Source organism: Lipotes vexillifer, unplaced genomic scaffold (genome assembly GCF_000442215.2).
Source record: "Lipotes vexillifer unplaced genomic scaffold, Lipotes_vexillifer_v1.1 scaffold618, whole genome shotgun sequence".
In the NCBI taxonomy this organism is placed as follows: domain Eukaryota; kingdom Metazoa; phylum Chordata; class Mammalia; order Artiodactyla; family Lipotidae; genus Lipotes; species Lipotes vexillifer.
Genome location: NW_006799025.1, coordinates 1028581 through 1050977, shown reverse-complemented (window position 1 = coordinate 1050977; position 22397 = coordinate 1028581). Strand labels below are relative to the sequence as shown.

General features: G+C 38.8%; 1 protein-coding gene across 1 annotated transcript in view; it reads right to left on the bottom strand.

The window, feature by feature from the left end:
• The window catches only part of SLC13A1 (solute carrier family 13 member 1), a 108056-nt gene extending 87305 nt beyond the window's left edge, over nt 1-20751 (bottom strand). Inside the window, exons 1-2 of the mRNA XM_007471291.1 lie at nt 20627-20751; nt 1044-1172 (exon numbers count right to left, since the gene is read on the bottom strand). Coding sequence (XP_007471353.1) covers nt 1044-1172; nt 20627-20725 — 228 coding nt within the window. The 5' untranslated portion in view covers nt 20726-20751. The remainder of the gene's footprint in view (nt 1-1043; nt 1173-20626) is intronic.
• Between the last annotated feature and the right edge of the window lie 1646 nt (nt 20752-22397).

Here is a 22397-nt window from a genome sequence, read left to right as displayed (position 1 = left end):
TTTAAAAAACAGAGTTTTCTATGACTCTAGAATTTTTTTTCTTGTAGGCCTTCTCAAAACCTTTAAACGCTAGTGTATACCATCACACTCAAAGTGTGGGATACCCTATACTACATATTTTTCAAACTTATCTAATCTTTTCAAACTTATCTAAACATCTATCTGACTTTACGAAATGCTTGGCTTAAATTGAATCACAAGGCTGTGGTAAAATCTTCTCCCACGGAAAGGGGAAGAAAACTGTATCATGGATATTATGGGTTAGTTAAAAAACAGAAGTCTCCACCCACGTTACAGGACAGATGAGCCTCATGAAAGCAGTACTGGGCCCAGGTAGAAGATAGAAATCCAAAGGTGATAAATTGCATGGCCTGGCATCTTGAACATGACATCTTGCCTGAGAATGTTTCAGCTGTGGTTTAGGCAGTTGTGTGCTGGGTGGAGATAGATATTCTGGTTTCAATGCATTTCATGCTTTTAGTGGGAAACTGAATCCATTTTCTTCAGATGGGTACCCTTAGATTGTATAAAGGTAAGAAACACCTCTCAGCATGAATAAACTCTCAGCAAGAACAAAATGGAAACACATGTGAAAGTTAATTTGGCCTTATCTTCTGAAATGGCAGGTTTCTGGAAAAGAAAACAGGGAAGCTTTTTCTTCATTAGAAACAAAAATTGCTTTTCCAACACTGTGTGAGACCAAATTCTGTTGACTAGAAAAAACTGATGCAGGACGTGAAAGAATTGGCCCTTTTCTTGGGAGGTAGGCACCGGGCATGGATGTCAGCCTGGGAAGATTGGACACACATTTCTCCTACTGACACACATGACTCAAGAAGCAACAGTCTGTGTTTTGTTTTTGTCCACCTGAAGGTGGACACACATGCAGAATTCTAGAGGCAAGAAACAGCTGGAAGTTTGGAGGACTTATGTGGAAGCCTTATCAATAGGATTATTGATCCTTTTAAATACAGCTTTCTCATTGGAAGTAGCAGCATGAAGTAGGGAATCTAATTGTGTCAAACATTCACAGGAGAACTTACCTTCTTGGAAGGCATGATCCCAAATATAGGGAGCATTAAGCCAGGCAGCAAAGCTGTTACCGACAGAGGCAAAGCTTCTGTCAGCCAAAACGTGGCAATGACAAACAGGATGTAGGCACATTCTGCTTCCTGGACAGAACAAAGGCAAAATGCCAGGTGAAATAATGAGGCTGGGAAATTATCATTCAAATCACAATCACATTTGCTGGATAGAGTCGAGTCACAGAGAAAGTTATGAAGAAACTCTGAAGGTCCCTGCCCCTTAGAGTTGGGCAGCAAATGGTTATTTCTGAGGGGTTCCAAGAGTCAAAATTTAATACACATGAAAAACCAATGGCATAAAAACATCCTTATTTGTTATGTTTCCTTCAGATTTTCTTCAAAACAGACAACAGCATGCAGTCAATTTTCTGTGTTCATGTCAGCGTATACAGTTGTTTGCCCTCACCTTCTTTTGGCCTGTAAAATGTACTCCCTGCCTTTTCACTGCATTTCTTGGTTGGGTGGGAACCATGCACACTGACCTTCCTCTCCCTCTACTAAAAAGGGAAATCAACCTAGAAGAAAATTATTGGTGTACTTTTTTACAGGGAAAGAAGGACAGTGCCCTGTTACATGCATGGATAAGACTGAATTTGCTCCTAAGTGACACAGACCTGGAGGTGAAGAGCCTCTGCTTTGCTTTTTAGAAAGACAGCTGAGCTCCTGGGAAGACACAAGGGGACTCAACAGGATGGAGACTCTTAATAGAATGTTTTGCTTTGCTAGGTATAAAACTGTGGGTCTCTGTTTTAGGGCATTGTTAAGGAATGGTTGGAATTTGTCATTGTGTTTGGCTTATATAAATAATTTTGATATGAAATCACCCAGCATGTACTAAGTGATCAGTAAAGGTTAGCATCTCTTATAGGCTTTGTTTTGCTCTCACACTGCTTAATCTCTGCAAATTCTGAGCTGCGTTTGAAAAATTTACAAATTTACAAAAACTGCTGTCTGAGTTTAACGAGGACTTTTATTTAAGGCTTTCCCAGGACAATAACATTTCTAGCTCTGCTGCCCTCTGATTCACCTACCTCAGGGTGAGTCCTCTGGGCCTGGTATTTACTCATACAGCAATCCTTTCAGTGGGTTTCTAAGAAATTCTTAATAAGCCATGATTGTGTCATGTCTTTGTTGTGCTTTTTCAAGGAGAGAGACTAAAGGTGTTTTGATTGTTGACAATATTACGCAAAGTCTGCCTCTATAATCTTGACAAACAGTAAAAAACAGTGAAACAAAGCTGAGCTTTGACTAAATCTTCCTGACTTGCTATGGAGAGAATCTGTGAATATGAGCTTAATTTAAAATGCCAGTGTAGGGCTTCCCTGGTGGCGCAGTGGTGAAGAATCCGCCTGCTCATGCAGGGGACACGGGTTCAAGCCCTGGTCTGGGAAGATCCCACGTGCCGTGGAGCAACTAAGCCTATGTGCCACAACTACTGAGCCTGCACTCTAGAGTACACGAGCCACAACTACTGAGCCCATGTGCTACAACTACTGAAGCCCGTGCGCCTAGAGCCCGTGCTCCACAACAAAGAGTAGGCCCCGTTCCCGGCAACTAGAGAGAGCCCGTGTGCAGCAACAAAGACCCAAGGCAGCCAAAATTATTAATTAATTAATTAATTAAAAAATAAAGTAAAATGCCAGTGTAGAGAATGACCAGGCCTGCTTTTTCTCTTAGTTAGGACACGTGGATAACCGCAAAGCTCTTCATTATGACCCTATGTTTTCTATCATACTTACAAGAACTTAGATTTCAAAGATAAAATGGACCTTTTTATTATGTTGCTTTTTAATCACAACCAACCAGTCTCTTGGGTCCTATCCATCCCCCTATCATTTTACCTCTAAAACCTGACCTTCTGCTTCCATTCTACTTCCTCCACTGCAGGCAAGGCTGTTCTAGAATGAGGTGATCTTTCAAAAATCTGCTTCGTTCTCGTCATTCCCTTTCATGAGGCTGGATTAAGGGACTAGCTACCCTGACAAGTGTCTGGAGCACCAATCTATAAGGGACTGCAAAAACATCAGAAAAATAAATAGAATTATGGTACCAGTGAATTCTGTGCACCACACATAACCCCTGCCACAGTGTTGAAATTTCATTTCCACATGGGTCTACTGCAGCTAGACACTCATAGTCTGCTCAGATGGGGCAACTTTGGGGACAAAATAAAAAGCAAAATTTCAAGTATTAAATTATTTGCTTGTGTAGATGACTTTCATGTTTTAACTGGCCCAGCCCTGATTTAAAATGATCAAGTCAGTGATTTTTCAGTTGTTTATTGAAAAGAATCCAAAATCCTCATCTTGCATTCAAGGCCACCTTCACTCTAAGACTCACTCCAGGACTTCCCTGGTGGCGCAGTGGTTAGGAATCCACCTACCAATGCAGGGGACACGGGTTCGAGCCCTGGTCCGGGAAGATCCCACATGCCGCAGAGCAACTAAGCCCGTGCACCACAGCTACTGAGCCTGCGCTCTAGAGCCCATGCTCCGCAACAAGAGAAGCCACCGCAATGAGAAGCCTGCGCACCGCAACGAAGAGTAGCCCCTGCTCACCGCAACTAGAGAAAGGCCGCGCGCAGCAACGAAGACCCAATGCAGCGAAAAAAAAAAAACTCACCCCAGTACTTCCTGAAATATTTCTAAAGAGTCTTATCTATATTCCTTCTTCATATTTGGGTTCTGATCCCTGCTCCTCATTATGCTGCCTTCTAAACTCTAATCCATAACATTCAATCAGGCAGTCATATTAGTGAGCCCCCAGATACTCTTTCTTTTTTTTTTTTTTTTTGCCGTACGTGGGCCTCTCACTGTTGTGGCCTCTCCCGTTGCGGAGCACAGGCTCCGGACGCACAAGCTCAGCGGCCATGGCTCACGGGCCTAGCTGCTCTGCGTCATGTGGGATCTTCCCGGACCGGGGCATGAACCCGTGTCCCCTGCATTGGTAGGCGGACTCTCAACCACTGTGCCACTAGGGAAGCCCCCAGATACTCTTATGTGACGGCTTCTACCTGCGTGTGACCATACCTTGGCCTCTTGGACCCTTTGACCTAGTTTAACTGTGTAGACAAAGCAGTTGCGAACTGATGGCCAAATCTAGCAAAAAATACAGTTTACTTGACTTACAATGGTATGTGTGTGTGTGCATTTAATTTGAGTCAAGATTTCCAAACCAGCAGATTTCATATTAGATTTAAAATCCAGATTTCTGGCTTCTCTTGAAAAACGAAGGAATTTGGTAACATTGGAATCATATTCTTCCAGGTCAGTAATTCTCCAGACTTGAGGACTCCGAAATTCCCCTTTAGAGACAGACTGTGCTTTTCAGTTCTGCACAGTACTTCTGCACCATCTCACGCACTCTCTTACCTGATTGGCCTTAGACAGCATTTGAGTAAAATCTCTGGTAATAAAAATGCTGCCTACCTGCCTACCTGCTCTTCCTTGCAAATCACCAAGTGAGAATCAACACTTGGATCGCTCATTTGGATTTCTCTGCCTACCAGCTGTGTGGTCCATGGACCAGCAGCATGAACATGATCTCGGAGCTTGTGAGCAATGCAAGCATCTCAAGCTCTTCCCCAGGCATTCTGAATCAGGATCACCATTTTAAGGTCCCCAGGTGATTCTTACATAAGTTACAGTTTGAGAAGCCCTGGGTTACTACCTCGTTCGAGGAAGTAACCTTTCGGACCTTCCCTTTTATCATTATCCTGGGTCCAACTTGCAAAGCAGAAACGTGCTTCCAGTAAGTGTCTTTTTTCTCAAGCTGAATCCCTAGACTCATCATCTATTGTGAAAACTTGGCCATTCTTCAATGTGAGGTTCATATTTACATCTTGTCTATGGAGCTTCCCACAAACACTTACATACATTTCATATTTCTGCCTATGTGTCCCAGGAGATTACAGCTGCATCTGGCTAAGGCACTATATCTGTTGTCCCTGATAGCTACATTCCCACAATGTGTAGGAAATGCCTCTTTTTCCCATATATTAAGGAAGCTCAAAGTCTAGAAAAGGAGGAAAACAGATGTATCCCCCTCTGAATGGGTAGGATGGCCATCTGTGTCAGTTTTCATGGGATAGTGTTGGTTTACACCTGTTGGGCAGGTATCCCTTTTGACAGCAATCACTTTCATTCTCAAAAGTGTCCCTCTTTGGCTGACAAATTATGCAGTCATCCTATTGATGGATCTATCTTAGGACTACCTCCTTCCTCCAATTCCTGTTTTCCGTTATGTGATCCTTCTTGGTCAGGCTTGGAGTCCTGGACAGGAAAGTATTCTTTCCCATTAGCACTTTAGGCCTTCAACAACACAAGCTTAATCCAGGCACAAAGTCAAGTATTTTAAGAATCTTATATTAAATGTATATAGGATTATTTTTTTTAAATCAAAGATCTGCGGATGTTTTTGTTAAGAAAAAGAAAGAAACAAAAGATAGAGAAACACATTTCATTTGTTATTTACATTATATTCAACAAAACTAAAATGAGGGTGAATGATTTTTGGTGCACAGGTTCTTCTGATGAAGAAGAAAGCTCAGAAGTTATCTCAGTGCTCACAACTCAAAAGTCATTCTGAATGTTTGAACCATTCTGAATGTAGAACCATCTCTGAGACAGAGGAAAAAATTGCTTCATTATATCACTGGAAATTCTTAGAGTGACCCATTATTTCTAGCTCTACCATCTTTGTCTCTTTAATTTTTTTCTCTTTCCTCTCTTTCTCCACCTTGTTATCAAGCCCCCTACTCCTAAAACAGAAGGACACCACTGTAGCCACCATTATACACCACAATCACCAGTACTACCACCACCAGCAAACACTGATACAAAAGTAAAAGACCAATTGTCAAGTAAGTTAGACTGTGGGTGAATCACTTCCCCTCTCAGTCCCTCTCAAGTCTAGTGAAAATCGTGAGTACATCTGTTGTCTTTATTAAAATTAACCTTGCAACCATAACAAGTAAAAACTTGAATCAATTTCTGTTCCACAGATAGCAAAACATTTTAGTATTATAAATTCTTGAACTGAGTGAGAGCAACACAAGTAACATCTACTTTCATTTTGTTTATTGTGATGGAAAATATAGGAAGGAAAAAAGATTGAAAATTATGAGTAAGACTGATCTTACAGAAATATTTTTTAAGTCATGATCCCTTCTCAAAATACTATATGAAACAAAGGGGGAAAAGTCCAGAGGACTTCCCCAAAAATAAAAACACCGATTTTCTGTTAAAAAAAACCTATATACCCCCTACCACTTCCAAAAGTTACACCAAGAAGTTCAGCAAACAAACCACATCCACCAGGCAGAGGCAGCTGTGCAGAATACAGATGTTGTAAATTCCATTCGATAGTGTGAGGTGTAATGTCACTTGACTGTGTTTTCCTGCTCTGTGTGTGTACGCTGTGCCTTTCTGGCTCATTTAGGGCCAGCTCCACCTTTCCTATTAAAAGAAGGTTCAAACTACCAGAGAGATTACGTGCAGATGATTACCAACCAATATGGGCAAGAAATTCCTGTTCCTGATTGACATATACACATTACTATATATAAAATAGATAACTAATAAGGACCTTCTACTGTATAGCACAGGGAACTCTGATCAATACTCTCTAATGACCTATATGGGAAAAGAATCTAAAACAGAGTGGATATATGTGTGTGTATAACTGATTCACTTTGCTCTACAGCAGAAACTAACACAACATTGTAATCAATTATACTAATAAAAATTAAAAAAAAGAAATTCCTGATCCCTGATATTTTTGAGAAAATGAAGCATAAGAAGCCTTCTAGCAGTATATGTTTTAAAAGCATTTTTTAAATTATGAAATATTAAGAACATATGGAAAATTATATAATAAACACATTCGTACACATATTTTTAAATGCTGATATTTTGCCACATTTGCTTGAATTTTTAAAAAATAAATAAAACATTCAAGATTTATTTACACCACTCCACTTCCTTCTCCTCTGAAATCCTGAAAGTCAACCACTATCTAGAATGTGTATCCTTTCTGTCTATGCTTTTGCGATTTTACTACATGTAGCCATTAATGCATTAATAAACATCATGTGGTTTTGAGATTAAATAAGATTTTCTGTATATGTGATTTTCAACTTGCTTTTTCACTCAATGTTTTATCAATTTCAAGTACATTCACGTTGATACATGAAGGCCTATTGCTAATTTGTTTTAAATGGATATAGCATTTCTTTTTATAAATACATTAGAATTCATATGTCCGTTTTTCTACTGATGGCTGTTTACAGGCTACGAACATCTTTGTACTTAGTTCCAAAGTGAATATAGGAAAGAGATTTTCTAAGCTAGTGTATAAAAGTAGTTATCGAAATTTCTGAGTGGAAAGTATGCAAGATGGTTGTATCAGTTTATACAGTATTAGCACCAACAATGTGAGAAAGTTCCGTTTCACCAACCATTGGCATATTGGACTAATTTATTTATTTGACAATCTGATAGTATGGAAAGTTCTTCTTAATTTGCATTTGTTTAAATACCACTGAAGTATTTTTTTCATGGTTATTGAACATAATTGTTTCTCTCCTGAAAATTACCTTATTTATAGTCTCTTTCCATCTTTCTGTTCAGTTGTTTGTTTCTTTTTATCATGAATTTGTGGAGTTATTTTTAGATTCTTAATAATATTTCATTATAAGTATATATTTGCAAATATTTGTCTTACTCTCTGCCTCATCTATGAAATTTGCTTTATTCTATTTCTGGTTGATAAGAGGATTTTAATTTTAATGCAGTTATTTTAAAATCCTTTCTGTTATATTCTGTGCTTTTACTACCTTGTATGAGAAGTTCTTTCTATATTCTATTATATTCCCATATTTTTTTCTAAAACTTAAAAAGGCTGTTTTCAAGTGTAGGGCCTAAATTTATTTGTAGAAGAATCTGATGCCTTTTTTCTAAATGTATAACCTAAATGCCCTGGCTTTTTTTTATTAGATGGTCCATCTTTGGACCATCTAATTTGTGTTGCTATATTATTTCCTGTGCCAAATCGCTACAAATGCAGGTACATGTGTTTATGGACTCCTTGTTTTGTCCCTCAATCACCTACTCCCCCCACCGCCTTTCAAACATCAACTCTTGCAGAATTACTAAACTCTTTTAACTACTATAGTTTTTCAATAAGTTTTACAATCTGTACCTCAAGTCCCTTATCTTACATTTTTCTCAAACTTGCCTTGATAGTTTTAGGCTTTTACATTTTGAATTTTAGATTTTTATTGAAATTACACAGAATTTATAAAACAAGAAATGGCCTTAAAATATTCCCATCTATGAACACTTTCATTCATTTAGGTATTCATTAAATTCCTTGTATAATATTTTGAAGTTTTCCCCATAAGGGTCATGTAAATCTGTACTAGACATCTTCATTATTGTTGAAAAAAATGAGAAATTAATCTAATTATCATCGTTTTGTATAATTTTTTTTCTCTTTACTGTTTGGTAGCTTTAAAATTTTCTCCTTATCTTCGGTGGTTTGAAGTTTCATTTATGATGTGTCTAAACATGGACTAATATTTAATTAAATTATTTTGTACTTAGAAATGCATATTCTGTCTGAGGATTCATATCTTTAATTCTGAAAATTTTAACCATTATTACTTTGAATATAATCTCTCTTCTAGTCCCTCTTTTTTCAGGAATACCTTTTACATGTATGTTGGAAATTCTGAATTTATCCTTCAAATTTTTCTTTCATGTAAAGCATATTTATTTATTTATTATTCTGTCTGATTTTTAGGTGAATTCCTAGTATTCTTTCTTATCAGTTCACTGATTATGTCCTCACGTGTACTCAGTTTAAAGTTTACAGTTTATTATATCTTGAGTTTTTAAAATTTGATTTTTAAAAAAATTTCAGAGACTTTATTTTTCATTTCCAAGATTTCTAACTAGTCTTTTTTTTTAATATTCACCTGCTCTTGCTTTATATTTCTTTTTAAAAAAAGAAGGATTAATAGATACACAAAAAACTGCACATATATATTGTATACAATTTGCTGAGTTTTGGACATATGCATATACCTGTGTAACTATCACCACGATTGGGGTAACAAACATTCATCATGTCCAAAAGTTTCCTCAGGCCCCATTCTGGGTTTTGTTTGTGTGTTTGTGTGTGTGTGTGTGTGTGTGTGTGTGTGTGTGTGTGTGTGTTAAAAATACTTAACATGAGATCTACCCTCTTAAAAATTTTAAGTGCACAATACAATATTGTTAACTATGGTTACTGTGCTGTGCAGCAGATTTCTAGAACTTACTCATCTTGCATAACTGAAACTTTTACCTGTTGAACAACTCCCCATTTCTCCCTCCACCCAACTTTTGGCAACCACCATCCTACTCTCTACTTTTATGAATGTGACTATTTTAGATACTTCATAAAAGTGGAATCATGCAGTATTTTTCCTTCTATCACTGGCTTATTTCTCAGCATAATGTCCTCCATGCTGTCGCAGATGACATGATTTCATCCATGTTGTCTCAGATGACATGATTTCCTTCTTTTTCTTTAAGGCCAAATAATATTCTGCTGTCTATAGATAACACATTTTTCTTTATTGATTCATTCATTGATGGACATTTAGGTTGTTTCCGTATTTTGGCTATTGTGAATAATGCTGCAATGAACATGGGAGTACAAATACTTCTTCAAGATCCTGATTTCAGTTCTTTTGGCTAATATATACCTATAAGTGAGACTGCTGCATCGTACATATGGTAGTTCCATTTTTAATTTTTTGAGAAACCTCCATACTGTTTTCCGTAGTGACTGCATCATTTCATATTCCCACCAACAGTATACCATGGTACCAATTTCTCCACATCGTCACCAACACATCTTTTTTTAAAAAAATTAAAACCATCCTAATAGGTGTGAGGTGATAACTCACTGTGGCTTTGATTTGCATTTCCCTGATGATTAGTGATATTGAGTACCTTTTCATATGTCTGTTGGTCATTTGTATATCATCTTTGGAGAAATGTCCATTCAAGTCCTTTGCCTATTGTGTATTTTTGGTACCCTGGTCAAAGATCAGTTGACTACATATGCGTGGGTTTATTTCTGATTTCTCTATTCTGTTTCATTGGTCTATATGTCTGTCTTTATGCCAGTAAGATACTGTTTAATTACTGTAGTTTTGTAATGTATTTTGAAGTCAGGAAGTATGATGCCTCAAGCTTCATTCTCTTTGCTCAGATACCTTTAGTTATTCAAGGTCTTTGTGGTTCCATATGAATTTTAAGATTGTTTTATCTATTTCTGTAAATAATGTCATAGGAATTTTGATGGGGATAGCACTGAATTTGTAGATTCCTTTGGGGAGATGGACATTTTAGCAATATTAAGTCTTCCAATCTATGAACATGAGATGTCTTTCTATTTATGTGGGTTTCCTTTAATTTCTTTCATCAATGTTTTAAAGTTTTATAGTTTTCAGAAGGTGAAACTCCTGGTTAAGTTTATTCCTAAGTATTTTATTCTTTTAGATGCTATTGTAAATGGGATTTTTAAAAAATTTTTCTTTTCTCATAGTTGTTAGTGCGTAGAAAACAACTGATTTTTTGCATTGATTTTGTCTCCAACTTTACTGAATTTGTTTATTAGCTATAACAGTTTTTTGTAGAGTATTTACAGTTTTCTACACATAAGATCATTTTACTTCTCCCTTTCCAATTTAATGCCTTTTATTTCTTTTTCTTGCCTAATTGCTCTGGTTAGGACTTCTAATACTGTATTAAATAGAAGTGGTGAGAGTGGGCATCCTTGTCTTATTTCTAATCCTAGAGGAAAAGCTTTCAGTTTTTCACCATTGAGTATGATGTTATGTACTCAGGGCTTGTCATATACATCCTTTATTATGTTGAGGTTCATTCCTTCTATACTTAATTTGTTGAGAGTTTTTCATCATAAAAGGATGTTGAATTTTGTCAGTGATTTGTCTGCATCTATTGAGATGATTATGTGATTTTTAAAAATCCTTCATTCTGTTAATGTGATACATCACATTAACTGTTTTGTGTATATTGAATCATCCTTGTATCCCAGGGATAAATCCCACTTGCTCATGTTGTATGACCCTTTTAATGTGCTAATGAGTTTGGTTGGCTAGTACTTTGTAGAGGAGCCTGTGATTTCCTTTCATTGTATTGTCTCTTTGCCTGACTTTGGTATGAGGATAATGTTGGCCTCATAAAATCAGTTTGGAAGTGTTCGCTCCTCTTCAGTTTTTTGGAACAGTTTTAAAAGGATTGGCATTAATTCTTTTAAAATATATTTGGTAGAATTTACCAGTGAAGCCATGGTCCTGGCCTGTCTTTGTTGGGAAGTTTTTGATTACTGATTCAAGCACCTCACACTCATTATTGGTCTGTTCAGGTTTTCTGTTTCCTTATGATTCAGTCTTCATAGGTTGTATGTTTCTAGGAACTTATCCACTTTTAGGTTATTTAATATGTTGGTGTGTAATTGCATATTGTAATACAATATTGTATATTTCTATTTTAAAAATAATTTGTCATCTATTGTGGATTTTCCCCCTTTCCTCATCTATTGATTTCCCTGTTGTTTTCATTTTATTTGGAGTGTTTTCATCTCTGTGTTGATTTCATTGTCAGCCTTTCTTGGTTCCTTATTGCATTTTGAAATTTTATTTCCAGATTTACCCTGTGTGGTAGTTTTGTTTTTGTGTTTTTTCTTTCTGTACTCATTATTTATCATCTAGAAGTTTTACAGTTGCCTCCAGCCAGTCCTTAGCTCATAGTACAGAATGTGCCTTATCTTGTCAGCCTGAGGTCCTGTCCTCCCAGGACAGTGCAAATCCTGTCATCTAGCTGGATCAGGAAGCTTGGATCAGCTCTGCCTGGGAGGCTGGGCAGAATCTGCTTCCTCTGAATGCCACCACAGAGAGTGGTCAGTCTAGCTTTTTTTGGGGGCCTGTCATAGTTGCCAAGAAAACCCTCTCCAGCCCTTAGTTTGTGGCACTAAAATTAACTCTGACCCTAGAATAATGTGGGAGCACTTTAGACCACAGGTTCTCACATTTGCTCTGCTTGTGTGCTTTTCTGACCCATTCTAGTCTACAGAGTTGTTTATTAGCTTTGTGTTTATGGTGGAGAAAGGGATGAGGGGGGTCTTAATTGTACAAACTTCATCTAGACTGGTAATCACAGGCTTTAAAGATAGGAAATCTTATTTAAAAGGTGAAGATATTTGCCAAATAAATAGGCAAATCTGTTTTCCTGACTTATGACTAAGTAAGAGGAGGGGAAAATAACATTTGTGAATGCCTGCAACATGCCAGATATAATACTTGTTTTATGTAGACCTTACCGAAATTCTGTAAAGTAGGTATGGTAATTCCATGTTGAACTTAGGATCAATAATCACATTGCTAGTATGTAGTAGAGTTCAATCCAAGTATATCCATGAGAGCACATCTTATTTCATTTACTGCCTTATTCCCAGCACTTAAACCAATGTCTGGCATATAGTAAGTGCCCAGTAATATTTATTAAATGAATGAAGCTTTTTTCCCTTGGTGTCTTTCCTACAGCTGTTTTTATTCATATATCTTGATCCCCATATAAAACAATCATCACTCTACTAGGCATAAATTCTTTAGCCTAGGAATCTCTTTTCTTTGCCTTGTTCTCTTTTCTGTTTTCTCTTCTACTTGCCTGGCACTGGATGTTTTGGCGCTCATCCTGGTGGATGAATTGTCTCTATAGTTCTCCTGAGGTTCTCACTTCTCTTGCTAATAAGCTGAAATTGGAACTAAAACTTTTACTTGCATAGGTCACTTCCCAGTAGCTGCCACTCTCCCACTTCCCCATTTCACAATATTAGTCATATGTTGTCTTAACCACCCCAAGTAAGTGCAGCCAGGAACTTGCTACCAAGGCAGAAAAGGCAAATGACCCTATGACTAGGCAATGTGGATAATGACTCCCCCCCACTGAAGTTCTGAGTGTCAAATTATCTTGGGAAATGTGGCCGATTATATTTAAAAATCACCTTGGTTCTCTTTCAAATTATTGTTCCGGGTGGAACTGAAATATAAATTAGGCTTTAAAATATAGTTTTTTCACCTCTTCTCCCCCTTTTTAATGACACACTGACTGATACTATGGAATAATTTCACTGATGAATTAGTACATATGTGGGTACCATCTCTCAGCACAGCTTGAGAAAAGCAGGACCAATCACAGGCCTCACTCACTGCAATTGATTTTTGAAAAAGAATGCAAAGCAATTAAGACAGGAGAAAAATAATGCATTCTAAATCTGTGTGCTACAAGAAAAACACTATTATTATTTAACAGAACCCATAAAGGGCTTTGCATGGTTCATGACACACCTACCCCTACTGCTGCAGGAAATTCTCAAGACTCAATCCACATTAACTGCAAAGCTTAAAGTGACTCCATCTTGGAAGATGGAGAGTAAGAAGCTCAACTACAAAGTCAAGGAAAAATAATTAGCATTTCTACTTAGTTTTCAGCCCAAAATGGGTAGCAGGGAAAGGCAATTGGTGGCTCCACTATGTCAGTTACAAGGGACGTTTTAACCCCTTTTTATCTAACTTCTAAAAACAATTAGCAATGGAGACATGCTGTATTCACACCCCATACACACAGTGGAACTGGACATAGCCATAGAGATCATCTTGTTCTCCAGTCTGACAATGCACCAGGGTGTGATAAAAATCCAGGCCATGGATTAGCTGCTTCCGAATCATGATGAGTCTGTTAAATGTGCAGCATCCTGGACTTCACATCCATAAGTACCTCAGGTGAATCTGGGGCAGCCAATCCACAAATAACATTGAAAACTCTTTTAAGTCTTGTTCACTTTACAGATGAGGACATGGGCCAGAGGGTAGCATGACAGAATCACTTGGGGAGTTTTTCAGAATATGCTAGATAAGTTGGAACAGCCTAGTTTTTGCTGTGGCAAAACCCCCTAAGTCTCAGCAGCTTAAAACAACCAGAGTTTATTTCTTGCTCACATTATTTGGTCATCAGGGGTCGTGGTTGCTCTGTAATCCAGGCAGTGGGAGACCTCATCTCAACATGTGTTTTGTAATTACAAATGCAGGAACAATGGTGCACGAGGTTGTAAAAATCTGATATAAATGCCATTAAGGAAGCAATAGCATCAATGGGCTTGGGAGCCAGACAGCTTGTCTTTAAATCCTCTCACCCCCCCTTAGAGGCTGTGTAACTTTGGGCAAATTGCTTAACCTCTTTGAGTGTCTGTTTGCTCATCTGTAAAATGGGGATAATATTGGACTATTCTAATGGTTGTTAGGAGGCTGACAGTAGACATTCATATATACTGTTGTTACCAACCAAGGTATAAATATGTATCATGAAAGGAAAAGAAGAGCTTCATGGAAGAGACACACTCCTGTTACACCTACATTCTTGTTCTGTCCCTTAGTCGCTCTCTATACTCTTATTTGAAGTTCTTTCCTTTCATCGTCTCCTTTCTCCTGTATCCTATCCCTCCTACAAGGTCTAGCTTATGTACCATATCCTTCTGCCGCGAGAGGTCCTTAATCCATCCGTTCAGCACAGTTATCAACTATCTAACTGTGTGACAGGCACTGTGCTTGGGCCGGAGGAAACAAGTTAAACAACATGTTCTGTGTTCTTGAGGTATCTGCAGTTTAGAGGGGGAGGCAAAGATAAAGGCAAAATGGAATACATACTACGATGGAGGCCGATGTCTCCACGACTGTGCAATGAGAGCATGGAGGATGATTCTGTTTGTATCACAGTCCAAGCCGCCTTTTCCAAGGACAGGGCGGGAGGAGTGGGCGTTCCAGGAGGAGGATGCAGCATGTGCAGAGAAAGAGAGGGAAGAACAATCATGGGTCTCCTAGGGCGGCAGATAGTGAAATATCTCTGCCGTGGGAAATGTGAATGCAATGCGGGAGATAGGTACTGGGGGCTTTGGGGAGGGCTATTAGGAGGAACAAATGGCAAAATGCCAAAGATCCATCAGTATATACATGTTTTGTTTAGATATTTTCCCCCTGTCAGCAAAAGGGAGCCATGGAAGATGTCTGACCAGTAGTACAATAGGACGAGGTTGACATTTTAAAAATAGTCCTCTGGCAGGAGACTCTGGGGGAAAGAGTGTGAAAATGGTCTATGAAAGAGAGAGGAAAAGACAGGCTTGAGGAGAGCAGTGCCAGCAGGGATGGAGATGAAGACACAGATGGGAAGCGGGTGGATTCAGGAGGTAAAGCAACATAGACTGAGTGATGAGGGCTTAGGAATATCTGAGGGATCTGACATGACACACAGATTTCAGACCTGGAAACGGGGTAGCAGATTCTCCGAGACAGGGAAAGTAGAAGGAGCAGCAGGTTGTGGGCAAGTGGGATGTGTGTGGCTGGGGGAATGAAGGGGCTGAAGAACGATGAATCCCTAGAGGCATATTTACCTTTTAATTACATGTCTATAACACAAATCATTTGTTTCCGTCATTTGGCATGGATTTATGTACAACCTTATTTTGTGATGGATGTTGGCCATGGTATATGTTGACTTTTCAGCAATTGTGCAAGCTACTTGAAAGCAGAAACATTAAACTGCGTAATATGCCACTGTTCACTGAGCACAATACTTTGGGCCTAGCAAGTTCTCATCAAATATTCATGAAATAAATATATATCACATTTGGATTTTCTGGTTTTGTTTATCTCCTACCACATTAATTAGCATGATTCCATGCCTTCTTTTTCTTGCCGTCCATCATTCTGAAGCTCTTTTGTATCTAAAGTGTTCACTTTCTTGGAGTTTATAGCATTTCCCCCCTTTACCTTAAATCTCTACAACAGTTTAGACCAACATTAAAAACAATATCAACTGTTTCATTACTTGATTTGCCCCTTTAAAAGTTCCGTATGTTTTCTCAGAATTCTGCCCTCCCTCTTCTCTCACCTGTGGTCTTTTTAAATTTTCTCCCACTCATTTTCCTTTCCTTTGTCAGACTTCTCAACCTACCACCTTCCCCCTTCCATCAGAGCCTTTATCACTTTAAGGTTTACATTTCCTTACAAGAGCTATCTTTCTCCCATCTGTTTAGTTTTTCTAGATGGAGCACCATAAGACTCTCATTATGTAGCATTTCTTTTACTTATTATAATTTCTATTATAACTTTGAAATTTACGGTGCATCAGATGCATAGATTGTGGAGGAATCAGAAGCAGGTGGCCCTCCCAGCTGTGTCTCCTCCATCCCTAACCTGGGCCGGTCCAGCGCCCTAAGGCTGTCTGCTCAGCTGACTCTTCCCCTCTCCTCTCTTCAGGTTTCTCCTGGTGTAAAATATTTTCCAGACAAATCCTGAAGTATCTGACAGAAACCTGAAATCTGGTCTCGGATTTACAACCAGTCAGCTAGGGAATGCTGCTCAGTATCTGTGTGGCTGTTTTCCTGTCTCCTTAACTGAAAAGAAAAAGGGGGTCCATAATGAATGGGTAAATTAGATGGAGTGACACACCTGGAAGGATGCTCTCTACAAACAGAAAATATTATTGTTCAGTTTTCTCCTATTAAAACTCCTCAAACAAAGTTGGCCTTCTTTTTATCATTTTGTTCCATCAAAAGAAATACAAAGAAAAGCCAAGAAACTAGAAAAACAAGTAAAGAAATAGTACGGAGTTCTGAGAAGTAAAATTAACAAGCTGCTAGAAATAGTCATAAAAGAACAAAGTTGCACTGTGAATATCACTGGGACCATGGCATGTAGCCTAGGCCAATTTTAACAAGTTTTTATCTGGGAATATTTAAGATATTCCCTCTCCAAAAAGAAAAATTCAGTGCAATTATTAATTTTACTCAAATATTTATATAAATATCAATTACACTACAGGCTTGTTTTACTGACCACTAACTACTAATTGGGAAAGAACTAGGACTACCCTTATACTTATGTGATGATTAAAAAGACAGTATTTTTGATGTTTCAGTGTAAAGCAATAAGGAAATACAATTCCTTTAGTAAAGTGACATTTACACCAATGTGTTAGGAGTATACTTATTACCCTCGGAAGCTATAAAGACACAGATATTCAGTTGTGGTTGAGATCACTGGCTCTAAAGTCAGACAGATGTTGATTGGAAACATCTGTATAGCCACATTTTGGTAAGCTATTTGCATGTTTCTATCTCCATTTCTAATCTGCAAAATTTGACCAGTTACAATACCTAATTCATAAGGATTCAATTTGCGCTTCTGTTTGACTTATGCTCATAGGCTTCTGGGGTGATATCAGTACATATTTTCTTTTGCTGTAAAATATTATTTCCATGAAAACACTGAAATACACAGTTCCAAGGTCTCTTCCAACTAGATTTTAAGATGCCCACTAAATGCCATGACTCATGGTAAGCATTTGGGCACAGGTGTGAAGGGAAGGGGCACCATATCCTGACAAGCTGATAATACAAGCTTGTATAGCTGGGACTCTGGGACATTCAGCAAATGACACACATGAGACCGCTACTCCAGTTCTCATAGGTCCGCCCTGGTGGTTAGAATCACTGCAATTTTCTACCTTAAAGACATTGAGTTGCATGAGGTCAGTTGAGGAAATGGCAAAGATGCACCTCTTCTCTGGTCTGACCTGTCTAAAGCATTATTGTAAAGAGTTATGCCTGAGTTGTTCATAAATGATTATCAAGCCACACTTTATGTGACTCTTCAAAATAGAGGATGAATCTTCAAAAGTACAAAATATAGAAGAGAGTAAAACAAAACCACTGTTAAATCATGAATTCTGAGTTCTGACAGAACCTGAGTTCAAATCCAGTTTCAATAGCATCTATTTGGCCTTTGTTGGGTCACGTGTCTGCAAAGCGAAGCCCTTGCCCTCCCTTTTGAACATTACATTGCAAAGCCACTTAGGGGCTCTCATCACTGATGCTACAGTTTTGAATTAAGGTAAAATTAAGGTAAGCGTTAAGGCTGGTCTATAGAAACAACTCAATAATCAGAAGGAAAATGAAAAAAATCAGCCAATAACTTACTGTTTGTTGGTTCTACATCATGTAGATTCACTGTGCTTTTATAAAGCAAAATTGACTTTGCTTTGCTTGACTATTATTGTGGGTTTGGAAGCAAGCATAGGGTTCTCCGGTTTGGTAACATGAAAGTTACAATAAATTGATTTGCATTCATGTCAAAGTAAGCCTCTACCTAACTTTTAAACACTCCAAAGGCCCACATCCTCTGAAACAAAGTTTTGCTCTCCTTGTATGCAGCAGTTAAAATAATATTCTTTGGGTTTGATTAGCGGCTGACTGAATGGTTAAGTATGCATTTAGAGTAAACAAAAAACGAAATCATGTTACTGTACCAGACAAAAATCCTCCCATTAACATTAATTGAGTTTTAACAAATGAGTTGATTAGAGGGAAAGGAAAGAGGAACACAGTTTGTCAAGTGCAACTTGTTGCCAGGTTTCCCCACAGACCTAATGTACACTTTCCGGTTAATGACTCATGCATGGAGAATGTTGCTTTTTATTAATTTAATTGTTCTTCCTTTTCAAAGAGCTTATATTCACTTCCTCTGAAAATTATGGAAGATACTCAAAGTGTCATATGTGTATATGTCAAAGGAGCAGCACAGATGATATGCACTCACGGCCAAAGTTTGTCTTGACTAGTTTAACTTATTTTCTCTGCCATAAGTAAGGACTTATGCTGAGAGTAACCCAGAAATATTAAAATAGAGCAGGGGTCCAGGTATGAATCAGGATGTACTCATGGTAGGAGTCAGCCAGGTCTGGGGGACAGGTAGGACCAGGGGAGTTGGAAAAAGAAGGCCGTCATGCGCACTAGATGGAGTGATGAGTCTTCGAAGCAGGTGGGGGTGGGCATTCAGATGAAATCCCTACGTCTGTGATTCACATTTGTCATCTAGTGGCTGCCAGAGACTCACAGAGGAGTCCTCAGAACTAGCTGAGGTGGGAGGGGCAGGGGGAACAGGGGAGGATTAGTCACAAAGAACTTGCAAAACAAAACCAACCAAACCAAAGACCATGGAGTGTGCCCGCTGTTTTCACTAGACGTTCTCTAAAACTTTGGGGGTTCAGAACAATATTTGACGAAAAGTGGGAGAGAGTTCTTCCCCCGCTCCTCGGGGCACTGTGAGACCTCCGTTGCACCTCCTCCTGAGGGAAACATCCTGCAGCTGTGGGCGGCAGAGGCCAGATCCCTTGCCGGCTCTGAAGGTAGAGGAGGCCTTGACAGAGTCAAAAAAGACTTTTCAGTAGCTGACACAACTTCCCTTCAGACAGTGGCAGACTTCTGAGGGAGGGTGGAGTATTATAATTACTGCAATTCTATTTTTACCCAGACTAGTATAACCTTGGTTACTGCTTGTGAGAGAAGAACATCAGAAGGGTTCTCTTCTACTCAGAGAAAAGGCATCATGGGGTGGCGGGAACTGCACAGCTGTGGGATCAACAGATTTGGGGAGATTCTCACTAGCCCACTTACTGTGTGCCAGCCACAGCTCCAAGTAAATGCTTGATGAGTGCTAATTTATTTAATCCTCATAACAAGCCTGTTACTCTCTCACTCTTACATATGAGACAATGGAAGCACAGTGAGGTTAATTAATTTGTCCAGGTCACACAGCCTCTAAGTGGAAACCTGGGACCTAAAGCAGAGAGCCTGACTCTGGTGACTGTCCTCTTACCACCAAGAGACACTCATCGTGCCTGGCGTAGAGAAGGTGCTCACTAAATGTTTGCTGATACAGTTATTTCCCCAAGGTATTAAAAATGCATTGAGTTTATTATTCTGGACTTAATAGACTGACCACACTTAAAAGGAAACAGAAAAATCCCTACAAGCACACCAAAATGATAAAAATATCTCAAATGCTCAGAACATGTACAATTATTTATTAGACTTTTCTGATTAACCAAGGAAAATTACTCCATGCTTTCAATGAAGCATAAGGAAACTAGATTTCCAGAAGGTTCCGTGGCCCACACCAAGCCACGGAGCTGTCAAGTAAATTAGTTTGCGCTAGACCCTCCCTAGGACTCCCAAGTTTTCTTCTAGCTCTTTCCCCCAGTGTCACATTGCTGCCTAGTCTCAGGGGAAAGGATTGTGTTAACCCAGGATGCTCTCTGGAGATTGATAACTAGAATGACAGGATCTCAAGGGTTGTGATTCTTTTGTCCTTCCTCTCATCAGGTTGCCAGGCAGAGAACAATTCTGACTGAATATTCTATTTAATTATTGCAGTTAATCATACCGAGGATCAACAACATTAATCGTTAAAAAGGAGAAGAAAATGGACAAAACACAATGTATAACCATCCTGATTTCAAGCCCAAGGTGTCATCACCCATTCAGCTCTGAGTCAGACAATTACATAGCAACAATAAAGGACAATTAGATAAATCAGAAAACCCACCAGCCCATTCTCCGGGTTCACTTACCTTGGTGCGGAGGATGAGTGGCAGTGGCAATAAAATCAACAGAGTGAAAACTACAAGGAGAAACCGGCGATAAACTAAAATATAACTGGAGAATTTCATTGTCCTGAACAGGTGCCTTCAATAGTGTTCTCCTCCAAAAAGGCAGACGTTAAATAGCCAACCTGGATTAATATTTCTCTAGCCCATCATCTTCATTTACTGCCCCACACTCACCAACGAGTTAAAATTAAATCTTGATTTTTATTGTTTTACTGTCACAATTCACATGGAGAGATAAGCTCAAGAGCGTTTGCGAGAAATCAAAGACCATTTTCTGTTATGTTTTTGAAGGGCAAAACTGTCCTGATTTAGTCTGTGCACGTTAACTGGAATGTGAACTGGCCAAGTCTAGGAGAAGGCAAACCATAAGGCTGGCTGAGTCTGCCCACAATGAGGCCCCTCATTAGCTTTTGATGTTCCCTGAATTTGAGGCTCCACACTTGGGTGGTGCCTTGAGTAGGTCTTTACTGGGTGCCTCCAGTACCCTTTCCAGTGAAGCTCATTTTCAGTTTGTGAATCGAAATAGCAACCTCAGTAGTAGGAATTCCAGTGTGAAAAGGCAAGTTTTTGCTACGGATGGGTTCTTCTGGGACTTCTCGGATAAGGTATTGAGGCAGCCGAATGCACTGCCTTAGTGGAGTTTGGCTCAGAGGAGAGCTCCTGACCGCTCTCATTTAGGACTTCTCTGTTCTCATTCAAAAGATAAATACCACTGCTTCTGAGAGTGAATAGTATTTTTCTCCCCAGTAGCACACTCAGTTGCACAATAATTTCTTCACTGTTCGAAAGCAAAGTTCCGTGTTTCTTGAACGCTATGGCCTCTTTGGATAGGAAACCAAAAGTTACCATAAAGTCTTCCATAAGCCCTCACCTGTAAGACTTTTTCAGAACTGAGTTGATACTATTGTGCTGATACTGACTATATAATTATCAGGGAATTTGTACAGAGATGAGTCATTACGGCCATTCAAGAGGAGTGTGTGTGTGTGTGTGTGTGTGTGTGTGTGTGTGTAAAAAAGGGAACTGTTCTGACAGTGACATGGAGGATCTGTTTTGAGACACCTCAGGGCTAGGGACTCACTGGTTAGTTTCTATAATCTACAGTCAATTTCTCTTGCCACAAATAACCTTAGTTTTAAATAATATGTGGTTAGCATTTAGACCTTATTTCTAATGCCCCATTAATATAACTCTGCCTTCTTTTCCCTTCAAGAAAGATCATTCTTTCACCAACACTCACCTCACTGCACTGTTAATGCGGATGAGAAAACACTTTTTCGCCTCTAAAAGTCTACATTTCTAAAGATATGTCATATATAGTGATTCAGGAAAATCAGTAAACAGAAAAGAAGTCTCCAAACCAGAAAGGCACATTACATCTTGACTTTCTCAGGTGAAAAAAAGGAGGGTAATTATAAATAATAGTAGTAAATAGTGAGCAGTAATAAATGAGCAGTAAAATTAGCGTTAAACACACATTAAAGGAGGAGAGCTATTTAAAGCAGTTTTGATACTTTTTTTCTATATAACACTCGGCACCGTTCATTGCATGCTTCTTGTATATAGATTGTTTGAAGAAACCATGTCTGTTCTCAGGTTTCCCTCAGCCACCTGGTGAGACCGTTCGAGCCTCATTTTCTCATCTTAGAAGATCCTACTCTGTGAGATGATACCAAAAATGAAAAGGTATTTGTGTGATATTTAATGGAAATGAAGGCCTATGCATGCAGGG